The sequence below is a fragment of the Electrophorus electricus genome, chromosome 3 (genome assembly GCF_013358815.1).
Source record: "Electrophorus electricus isolate fEleEle1 chromosome 3, fEleEle1.pri, whole genome shotgun sequence".
Classification (NCBI taxonomy): domain Eukaryota; kingdom Metazoa; phylum Chordata; class Actinopteri; order Gymnotiformes; family Gymnotidae; genus Electrophorus; species Electrophorus electricus.
The window spans coordinates 21,151,146-21,162,905 of record NC_049537.1 but is presented as its reverse complement, the minus strand read 5'-3'; the positions used below and the strand labels follow the sequence as shown (position 1 = coordinate 21,162,905).

At 38.6% G+C, this 11,760-nt stretch overlaps 1 protein-coding gene across 2 annotated transcripts; it reads right to left on the bottom strand.

Annotated features, from left to right (window-relative positions):
* Positions 1-92: 92 nt before the first annotated feature.
* On the bottom strand, positions 93-7,403 carry hsf2 (heat shock transcription factor 2). 2 transcript variants are annotated; one of them, XM_026998108.2, is made up of 12 exons: positions 7,198-7,403; positions 6,271-6,379; positions 6,036-6,163; positions 5,354-5,478; positions 5,135-5,210; positions 4,939-5,000; positions 4,748-4,826; positions 3,955-4,079; positions 2,002-2,283; positions 1,486-1,588; positions 1,147-1,210; positions 93-868 (listed from the first exon to the last, which is right to left on the bottom strand). In XM_026998108.2, the coding sequence occupies exons 1-12, from the start codon at positions 7,288-7,290 to the stop codon at positions 570-572; spliced, it is 1,545 nt and encodes a 514-aa protein (XP_026853909.2). In that variant the 5' UTR covers positions 7,291-7,403; the 3' UTR covers positions 93-569. The 2 variants fall into 2 exon arrangements, with proteins under 2 accessions (XP_026853909.2, XP_026853917.2); XM_026998116.2 differs by lacking the exon at positions 1,147-1,210 and having other exon boundaries at positions 93-880; positions 1,458-1,588.
* Between the last annotated feature and the right edge of the window lie 4,357 nt (positions 7,404-11,760).

The following is an 11,760-nucleotide window of genomic DNA, read 5'->3' as shown; positions in this document are numbered from 1 at the left end:
GCTTGTAATGAAAATGTAATCATAATTCCAACATGTGATTCCAGCTGGCCTTTAAAAGGCTATATGAATGGTAGGCATAATAGGCAGATCAATAGGGTGATTCTTAAATTCTTTAATGTAATTATAATAATGTAACAAGCTTTGGATACTGACAAAGCTTAAGAGGATGCAAACCACTACTTTCAGAACACTGGAACTAAAGAAACTACTGGTATGCAGAGATCTGAATGCAGGCACTTCTATATCTTTGTACAAGACTAACCCACACTTATCTCATCACAGAAAACAAAACAAAAGGAGAAACAAAAAATAACTACTTGTAGCAAAGTGGTTAAGTGTAAACCAGTGTCCTAACTGTAGCCATGTTCCCTTGTATACATCTTGAAATGGGATAGTGAATAAGCAACAGAGGAAGCATATATGGAATCTCATACCTCCACATGGCCAAAAAGGGGATGGGTTAAAAGATTATTCAAAAACACAAAAAACCCATCCAATAAATAGATCATTTTGATGAATATGTACAAAAAAGGTCCAGTCTCCACCTCTCCCCAATGCATGATTACCCTTCAGACCCCCAGCTGAGGAGGATCAGAGGGAGGCAGGTCTGAGTTCAGTTCACAGAGATAGAAGAGCGTTGCCTCGCTGGCCTCCTCTTCTGTGAGCGGCTCCAGGCGGATCATTGTGCTGCGCGGGGCGTCGTCTGTCCCCAGTGCTGAGTCCAGCAGGTCCACAGCCTCTTCGGCATCCTGCTTCAGGGCAGACTGACTTGGTTCTCCAGGCTGGAGATCCGGCTCTGAGGGGAGGGGGCTGCAGCCATCCAGGAAGGCCAGCAGGGGGCAGCTAGTGTACTGAATCAGCTGTTTATCTGAGAAGAGGGGTAAATACTTCAGTGTGAGTACATGAGTGACAATCTTGGATGTTAGAGGGCCATTGAACCTTTCTTTTTACCCTCTTCTAATGTTTCTAGCTGAACTCAACAGGCTCATGAATTAACTGAAGCGCTGAATAGGATAAGAGTGATATATCAGGGACAACCCACAAACAGTGCTGTGGCTCTTTTAGCACTACTGTCTGAAACTCTGGAATATACAATTAACCAATTAGACTTATAACTTAAGCTAATACAGAAGAATACATGTTTACCTGCATCGCCAGTCTCAATCCTGTTTTTTATGGAAAGTTCGTCTTTTGGGATTGAACCTGTTTCCTGTTTTGACCATTGTAAGCAGACAAAGAAAAAGAAAAACAAAACAAAAAACATACAAGGGTGCCATCATTCAAAATAAACAGTTCTCCATACTGAAATACCTGTTGGACAGGACTCACCTCCTGATGGGAAGCAATGAAATCATTAGATGTGTATGAAATATGAAACTAAAATTTAAGAAAATGAAAATGAACAGGGAACGATTCTCCTGAAAGAAGTGGCACAAAAGATGGACGAATGGGATCATCCCCTTTGATCTTAGAAATGACACGCACCTCCAGAACGTTGGGGTCAATGCTAAACTGTTTTCCATACAGCATGGCCTGGAAGTCTTCCAAACTGCAGTCAATACTGTCCAAATAGTCCATCAGCTCAACTCTATTTGAAAGATCACATTTTCTTAAAAGCACTTCAAACAGAGACAAATTGTTTTCACCCATCACCTAAAGCTACATTTAATACGGATACTTCAGAGATTGGTTAACTATTTTTCAACCCATCATAACTGTGTTCAGTTATATGTAATCATATTTATAACTGTAGGACAACTCCACCAGCTTTAGGACTGAATGACTCACCACTCCTCTTAACACTTTTCACTGGGCTTCAATGCAACCAATTAGTTAAGCCTTTAAAAAAAAAAAATCAGACAAATCTACCTTTTCAAAACTTGGGTGGAGAACTAACACATCTATCCCACACAATTCACCAGGGACTCCCCATTTCTGTTGACAAGTGCTAAAGAGAGTATAAATGCAGTCTTAGGTAGGTAAAGTGTAATTCTTACTTACTTGCCCAAAAGGTTAATATTCTGTGAAATGGCACCACTCTCACTGAGGATGGAATCCATCATCTTCACAGGATCCTCCTGACTCAGGCATGAGGAATTATTTAACTGTAGCATGCTGGTATCTGCTAGAGTGTTTATAGTGCTTTTGGGCATTTCATCTTCGTCGTCTTCTTCTTCTTCTTCTTCATCTTCAATAGTAATGTCTGTTGACATCGTTCCCTTGGGACTTGTCTTTTCTGCTGATGAACTGTCTTGATAGTTTACTTCAACAATTTCAACATCCCTATAGATAAATAGATTTAGAAACAGATTAGTTCTAGAATATTCTTTATGTGACTGTAGAAGAGCAGAACCGAGAAACGTTTAGGACAGAGTAACCAAACTGTGCAGAAGGACCATGCCACCGCATAACTTCTTGTTAATCCTACTATAAGATACCTGGCATAGCTCATCATGCTCTCAGTGAGATGAATCTGGTGTATTGGAGAAAGTGAACAGTGCAGTATTCCTGCCTTGTGTGGTTAGAGTTTAACATCTGCTGTTAACAGCAACATCAATCATCATCACACGACCTTAAACCAAAATTGTGGACAAGAGCGGACATACTGCATCATATGCTGAATTTTCTGTCATCTCCAGATTGTTCTCTACATTCAAGCTGCCAAACAATGCCTACGAAATATTTTCACTCACTGTAAGCTTGTATCATGTACATTTACAGGTATGTTAGTAAATTTACATTTTATGATGCCCATAATTCTATAAAAAAAAATAATAAAAAAAAAAAAAAAATATATATATATATATATATATATATATATATATATATATATATATATATATATATAAATAAATCAATCATTTTTGCATTTGTAGCATGATATATTTGCACCAGATTGGCTTGTAATTTTACAGTTTAATCATTTATTTGCTTTCCTCATGCACTTGAATTGGTAATGCTCCCATGCACCTTTAGCTCATGACACGAGAGGCATATGGTTTTGGATGTTCAAAATGGCATACTGTGCACTTTCAAGGCTTAAAGGAGCTTTGAGCCACCAGCAATCCCAGACTTCAGTCAGTGATGCATATACTAATAGGAAGCTCAGAGCTTGTATATTCTATAACTGTATCTAAAGCTTTTCAACACATCTGAATAACTTTGTCAACTTTTAACAATAGATCTGTAATACGACCACTAAGGTCTACTGGGTCCCTCCTTGACAAGTTAACCTAAACCCCTAAAGTAGAAAGTAATGAGGAAATCTCAGCAATGGTTTGCAGATGTATACACAGACAGACATTTTTTTTTTTAACTTCTGTTCACTAAGTGTTAGAGAGCATGCAGTGCAGCTGATTGTAGTAATTTTCCTTCGTTTCCTTTTTAAAATAGCAATTTCACTGGTTGTAACAGTTCAAATTTAGCTATTTATACTAACTGGCTGGTAAGAGGGGCCTATTTAATTTGATTTCTTTTCTAAAATTAAAGGATAAAGTAAATTTTTACTACCTTTTCCATTTGTTATCACATTGTTGACTCACTATTGGTTTTCACTAATGGTAGGTAGTCAATAAATTGTCATGTGATTGCTTACTACACTAAATTGTGCGTCTCTCTTACTGGATGCCATATAATACTGTGAAGAGCATGCAGCATGTACACCAGTACTTAATGCCACACACAACAGTTTGGAATAGTGCTCATATACTGAAAAATGGTGTCTATACACGAGTACTTTCTTTCATTAAAAAAAAACAAAAAACCTTGCAATAAAAATTCTCTTTTGATAATAACATGTGTATGAACTTCCCATACATGCAAGACCATTAGATTACACAAAAACCAGAAACAAAGAACAAAACCAACCAGCAAAAAAAAAACCCTGCTTTTTGTTTGGGGAAGACCTGAGACTACCCCAGTTTCAAACATTCAAAACATCCCACAAACACTTACCCGTCATCTGCTGTTCTTGATGTGTCCACTGTTACTTCTGCGTCCTCATGAGTAATGTCACAGATGATGACATCATCAGAAATGTCAGAGCTGTTCTTCAGTCCATTGTGCCCACTGACTGCAGACTAACACAGGAAGGAAGCTCAACATGTTTCAACAGCAATCAAGTCTATATTAATTAGGTAGCCATATTGGTAGATAAATAAATTAGTTCCACACCAAGGCAAAAATAAGACACTGACTCCCAAACTTAAGCCATATACAGAAACAAGCTTGACATCTCAGAGACAGAGAAGGCAGGATAATCAACAGCAGTAATGAGAGTTCACAAAGTCGAAAGCACTATGCAGCATTAAAGCCACAACCATGGAGATCCTCATTTACTAAGTACAATGCCCAAATGGATTTTTGGCTCCACTGTTTACCTACAATGAGACTTGATGTAAAGTTCTGTTAAGTGACTTACAGTATGACTTACTATTTAAGTTTTTTTTTTGTTTTTTTTTTGCATTTGTAGTTATGCCAGTAAATGCATATTCCCCAAATTTTGGACCAGAGCACTTAAACACCGAGACTCAGTGTGCTGCAGTTTTAACTAATCTCCAACTTTTGAAATCAGGTACTTTGGAAACCTGGCACTGGACATAAGGTCCCTAGGACAGGAGTCAAAAGAATCACACTTTAAAACAACAGGGTGCATAGGCTACCAGTTCAATGTTCGGCTTTTCCTGATTGTGGCTGCAGTGCTAATGAAGACAGCAGTAATCCTCACTGCACATCTCTTCATACATACTTTGCTGTGGTCCACTGCGTCCTCATAGATCTGGGAGATGAATTTTGACTTTTTCCCATTGCTGCTCAATAGCAGTGGCCTGGTTTCAACAGAGTGGTGGGAGACAGCTTAGCCAGTAGTATAAGCAAAGCATTTAACTTTTTATAGACTCTCCTCCCGCCAAAGGTGGTAACTGGTTGCCCAAATCTTACCTTTTACGCTTCAAGTTTAGCATGCGGTTGTTCTGAACAAGTGTGAAAATGAACTGTACAAGCTAAAAGGGAAGAAGGAAACATTGGTATTAGACCAAATATCAAGATATCACATACTGAAAATATTATTTGGCCTACACATTCTCTACGTCTAAATATCGTGAGAATGTATATGATCAAAATGTATTTACTGTACCTCTTTTATAGCTTGTTGTTGCTGGGCATGTTTCTGCCTCAAGTCTGACATCTCTCTCCACAGAGCCTCATTTTCACTGAATAATGACAGGAATTGAAATAAGAGTTGGAGCCACATAAACGTAACCGTATGGAGTCCAAAGACATAAAACTTTGGAAATAGAGCAAAAATATCTAACAAAATACTGATTCAATAATATTGCAAAGTGTCTAAAATTACCGTTTCAATGTGGCAAGCCGGGCATCCATATTTTCTTGTTTGTCATGAACAGTTTGTACACTAGACAAAATTCTGGACAGGTCCTCCTGCCTCAGTTTGTTATCCTCTGGTCTGGCATTGGATACCTGAAATTTGTAAATTCTCAAGTGACTCCAAATAATGACTAACACTGCACTAATAGTTTTCCTTAATATATTTACTGTAAAAGAATTGGTGTATAAAAAGTCTATTTCTATAGGCAAGTCCATATTTAGCACAAAACTGAAGCATTTTCTACTGTGAGGTAGAACTTATCCCAGAATCCCATCTCGAAAATCACTTTTCTCATGACTGGTTAGGAATGTACAATATGACGTCTGTTGGCCAATGATCACAACAATTGATATTTCTGTGTCAGTGACAATGCCAATGTTGGTGTGCTTGACTACCTGCATTTAAGTGTAAATATGGAAGTATATATCTGCTGATTTAACATTTTAGTCTCTCTGCCAATCATCAGTCTTTGTGACAATCAATTGAAGCTCTACTTCTACAAAATGCTTTTAGTGTATAGCCCCAAGTGTAGCTCTTAATCCAGGACCTGAATTCATTAATATGTTCTCAGGTTCTTCTGTTATATTCTTAAACCTCATCGTTCAGCTTTACAGCAAATCATGGTGCTGCATGCTCCTACACAACTGACTTTTCTCTTTATGTGCTCCAGCAAATCATCTTGGCCATGCTTGAAGTAGGGATGCTGAAATTCAACCGGCCCATCTCGTTCTTGCTTCACTATGCCAGTGTCGATGTGCATCACCTTGCGAAAGCCATCTGTGAAAAGGAGTGATAAAACATGCAAACATTTAACTTCACTCATAGATCAACAGTTAAGATGGAAGGGTTTATGTGCAGGCTGAGAAAAAAAAAAAAGCACTTACACATGTTCAGCTGCCGGACAAAGCTAGCCATGTTATTGTGCTTAAAAAACTTTGGGAGGATCTCTTTTGCAAATCGCTGCTCATTCAACACAAGAAAACTGTTTCCCTCCTGTAAAAACAAACATCACTGACTAGGTAGCACATCAATTTCATGCAAACCGGTAGAATAACTTAATTAGGACCAATGCGATTTTACTCCGAACGCTATCTACCAACAGAGAAGGCCGCAACATTTATTTACTAAATACATGGCGCATTACATTAACGTTGCTGTACGGGTACTTGACAGGTAGCTAGTGTTTTCTGTCACAAGAAAGTCTAAATCCAACAACACAATCAACAATGAGAAACTTGTTCACTAGCTACAAAGTTAACGTTATGAAAAGACAAATAGCTAACCCTAGCTACTTAGATTAACTAGCTAGCGTTAGCTGACTAGTAAGATGACCACATTCCACAGCTGACCTAAACTGACGTGATAACCAAGTTATCTAGCTAGCAATCGCGTTAACAAGCTATCCAGATTAACAAATCTACGTTATCATATCTACATGCTGAATAAAGACCATGCCAATTAGCTAGGTTCGTGTAACGTTAGCTAGCTCATTTCACTTAGCAATCGGCTAAAACTGCGTGTCTAGTATTTACTCAGCTAGTTAGCTCACTAATCGAGGACTGCACGCCATAGCTAGCTAAGCGTGTTAAAAGCTACATAACGATAGCTAAATATGTTATTTAGCTACCTGGCTAGCTAAATATGTTATTTAGCTACCTGGCTAGCTAAACGTAACCACCAAGTCACTTTTATTGGCTGGCTAGCTAACGGTTAAACAGCTATCTAGCACAGCTAGCATATCTAAGATAGCTAGTTTCCTAAAGTCATACAGCCATTGGATGATAGCAAACCAGCTAACTATCTTAATCTACCTGACTCCAGCAAATGAATTCATTAGAATCAGAATCTTCCACCAGAGTCCAAAGCTTTGTAAGGAATGCGGGCACATTAGAGTTGTGTTTCATTTTGCCTAAACGAAAACGAAACGTCTTAAAAAGAAATATGCGTTTAGTTAGCTAGGTAGCGGGTGTACAGTGAAAATAACGACGCAACTACACTGCTTCCTGTTTGAGCTCCATATTTTGATTGGTTCATCGTGTACCTACGTAGGTAGTGTGTGTAACCTCACGGAAACCGACTTGCACATATGCACTGTAAACACGGGTTTTTTTAATCTTATAGGCCCCTCTGTTTTACTATTTTTCATCTTGCGGTCTTTTTTCGTTATACTGCGACCAAACGTGAACTTTCGGCAGACTATGGTCAAGCTATCCGCTCGTGAAAATGGAGTGCGCGGCTAATTCATATTTGTTTGGTTATTTAAAAGGTTACTTGGAACACCGAGAGGATGGTTAGAGCTACACATACTGCAGCGTCATTCGCTGCTTAGTAATGATTCGGGTTTTAAATCCTGCACGCTATATAAAAAACTACCAAACGTATCAGACTGCTGCAATATACGAACCTGCAGAGTTTTGCCATGATCATTAAATTGATATTAATGAATTGTATGACTTATTAAACACCTTTAATTGCCATAAGCCTAAGTAGTCGAGGGTTCGTTCACAATAGAATCCATATTATTCAATTCCGATTTTTTCCTCATCTTGGATTTGTCTGTCTTTCTTAACGGTTCACATTCATAATTGCAAATGACACCTGTCATGTGAACGCGCCCTCCGACACCACACGAATGCGCTCTTTGACACATTTTTAGATGTAACCTGCTTCTCCATCAACAATAAAACCGTCATGTAAGATGACTCGGCTATTAAAACCGCAAAATGTACGCGTCGCATTTTGCTATGGTTGAAAATTGAACTGACACGACATGCAGGCCGAAACAAGGCGAAAAAGGTAATACGGTTGGCTTTGGCTGTTTTACAGTCGTCACTATTGTCACTTCTACATTGTTTTGACGAATACAGAGTTAACCGCATGCGTACAGACAAAAGCCACTAAGTCGCATGGACCAGATACAAAAGCGACTCCAGATAGTGTCCAGGTAGTCCTGACAAAGTCAAAAAAAACATAAATTGGACTTGAATCACTTTAGGTTGGTAATGTGAACGTATAGCCTAATCCCGTTTGAGATATCAGATTGTCAGGCAACATGGTTATGTTCATATAGCAGGTAGCCTAGTATGGATACATTTTCAGGCCAAAGCTAGTGGGCGCAAAAACAGAGGGTGAAAATACAAACGCGTACTTCTACCATTTCAACTGGTAGCACCTATAGAAATATTAGTTAACCAAGACTGCATTGCCTCACTGCATTCTAGCATTCTATAAGTGTGTCTAGGTTAATCTGAAGGAAACAAGCAAGACGACAAGTGAATCATTAAAATGTGTGCTCATAAGTGTTAAGATTGACTATGACAAGTTAGATCAAACCCAAATTTTGCTTTTAACCTAGCTAGGTAACTCGCATGTCCAAATTCCTCGTTGTCTGCAATCCTCTAGAAACGGCTTCCTCATAGTATTGCAATCTTCTGGAAACTGTGCCATCAGCCAGTAGCACTGAAAATTCACTAACTGAATATATCCATCAGTGTTTCATATTAAAGGAACTGAACACTTTGTAGCCTAGTATACCAGCAGATCTAAGTCACACGAGTTGTTTAAAAAAAGAAAATGCCATATGGGGCGGCAAATAACGTATACATCAAAAGAAAAAAAAGTTTTAACAAACAAAACAAAAGAAAATCACATAACGTTTACATTGTCTCCCCTGTAGTCCTATGCCACTTTTTCAAGTGCAAGAAAACAGTCAAACAAAAAATAAAACAGAAATAGAAATATAGCAATAATAATTATGTAACGGACGGAGGATAAGGGCTACGCGTACCATTTCTGGTTTTGTGTTCTTTCTAAATTTACATACAAATATATACACTGCCTGGCCAAAAAAAAAAAAAGATCACACACTAATATTTCATTGGACCGCCTTTAGCTTTAGGTCTGGACTCTGTGGTGGCCAGTCCATGTGTGAAAATGAGGTCTCATGCTTCCTGAACCACTCCTTCACATTTTGAGCCCGATGAATCCTGGCAGTGTCATCTTGGAATATATGCGAGTGCCAATAGGGAAGGAAAAAAATCCATTGATGGCATAACCTGGTCGTTCAGTATATTCAGGTAGTCAGCTGTCCTCATTCTTTGGGCACATAACGTTGCTGAACCTAGACCTGACCAACTGCAGCAACCCCAGATCATAGCACTGCCCCCACAAGCTTGTACAGTAGGCACTAGACATGATGAGTGCATCACTTCAGCCGCCTCTCTTCTTACCCTGATGCGTCCATCATTTTGGAACAGGGTAAATCTGGACTCATCAGACCACATGACCTTCTTCCATTACACCAGAGTCCAATCTTTATGCTCCCCAGCAAATTGAAGCCGTTTTTGCCGGTTAGCCTCACTGACAAGTGGTTTTCTTAAGGTTACACATCCATTTAGTTCCAATCCCTTGAGTGCCCGTCGCATTGTGCGTGTGGAAATACTCTTACTTTCACTATTAAACATATCCCTAAGTTCTACTGTTGTTTTTCTACGATTTGATTTCACCACACGTTTAAGTGGTCGCCGATCACAATCATTCAAGTTTTTTTCCCCGACTACATTCCTTCCTCGAAGATAATGTTTCCCCACTGTCCTTCCACTTTTTAATAATGCCTTGGAAAGTTCTTAACCCGATTTTAGTAGTTTCAGCAATCTCCACAGACGTTTTCTCTGCTTGATGCATGCCAATAATTTGACCCTTCCGAAACCGAGTAACATCTTTTCCATGACCACAGGATTGTGAACATGGTTGTTTACCAAATGAGAAGCTACTCACTGCATCAGTTAGGGTTAATTAACTTGTTGCCATCTGAAACATAATCACCCATGCAGTAATTATCCAATGAGAGGCTCTTACCTATTTGATTAGTTAAATCCAGGTGGTGACCTTTTTTTATTTATTTTTTGGCCAGGCAGTGCATTTGAGTAAGATGAGTACGGCGATACAAACTGGCAGAAACGTGTACCGTTATAACAAAAAATACATTAATATCGCAAATCGACACTAGAGGTCAGCATAGTGATATTTTCATTCTCCATTGTCCACTTGAAATCACGCGAAAAGCTTGGTAGTTTCTTTCCAGAATGTTCTAATATGTCACATATTGAACCTTCTGTGGTCGAAATTTTAGCAGTCTGTACAACGCAAATCTATCTATTGGTAGGAACCACCAAACAACCATGAAGTGAAATAGATGATCGTGGTTTAGGTTAGCCTTGAAAGAAAGTGATAGTTATCGCTGTAGAGAAGGCATAAAACCGGTTCAGAGATTAAATTAATTGGTTATCCTACTGAATTGTTTATCTTCAGTTATTTAGGCAGGGGCAACAGCATGTAGGTAAACAATCCAGGCTTTAAAATAACTTTATATTAAAAAAAAATAATTAATTAATTAAAAAAATCTATTTTTACCTTCCAAAGGCATATTTATATGTGTCCAGAGAGAAGTAAAATACTTCGGTTTGCTTAATTTAATGAAGTTTAACTTGCGAAAAGGGAATTGCGTAATTAAACAAAACAACATGAATAAATGGGCATTCCTGTAACATTTAAATGAACATAAGTGAAAAATTAGGTTGACAGGTGCACAGCTAATTGGGACAGGCAGTAATATTACATCAAACGATGTCATGGACTCCTTTTAAATGGCGGTAATTAGGACACGCTTTGATTCTCAGACAAAGAGATTATGTATGTGACAAGGATTGCAGCAGATTAAAGCAAGGCATGGGATGTTCCAGTTATGATTGCACATAGGTGACAAATGCCAGGTTTTTGCTATTTCTTTTTGGTCTCTTCTAAGGCAGTGGTTGACAGAAGAGAAAGATTTGGTGCTTGATGAAGATTTGGCTTGATGAAGACAGAACAGAAAGATTTGGTGCTTTAGAACATGTTTGATCTCCTAGTTACCTGACAGGGCAAACAGAGTATGTATTGGAGAGCTGAAGCCTTTTGCCTGAGACTGCACACAGTTTCATGGTGTTTGTTTCTCACCAGTGGGGTGTTCAGTGAATTTATTTGCAGGTCCTTCTTGCCATGTGTAATACTGGAATTCTTGCAATAGCATAACCTATGGTTAGTGATCAGTGGCGTCTGTTCTGCTGTTGCAGATGTTATGCCATCTGATTCTACCAACACCCTTTTGTTTTTTTTGTTTTTTGTTTTAACTATGTCCCTCTGCTTCACACTTCTGAAGCCACACACTTAAAGCAGCAAAGACAATTATGCATGTGTTATATGCATCTGAGCTACCAATAACAAGATCCTGTACTCCTAGTGTGTCAATTCTTGGTGGTTTTGAAAGATCATCTTGCACGATGCACATTAAGTAAGCAGTAAAACTCCTATTTCCATGTGGAGTGGTAAACAATCCT

Coding starts and splice junctions, on each gene's coding strand:
- hsf2 (XM_026998108.2), bottom strand. CDS start 7,290: ATGAAACACAACTCTAATGTGCCCGCATTCCTTACAAAGCTTTGGACT. Junction 2,284..3,954: donor TCAAGAACAGCAGATGACGG/GTAAGTGTTTGT, acceptor ATTTATCTATAG/GGATGTTGAAATTGTTGAAG. Junction 869..1,146: donor GATTGAGACTGGCGATGCAG/GTAAACATGTAT, acceptor CCCTCTTCTCAG/ATAAACAGCTGATTCAGTAC.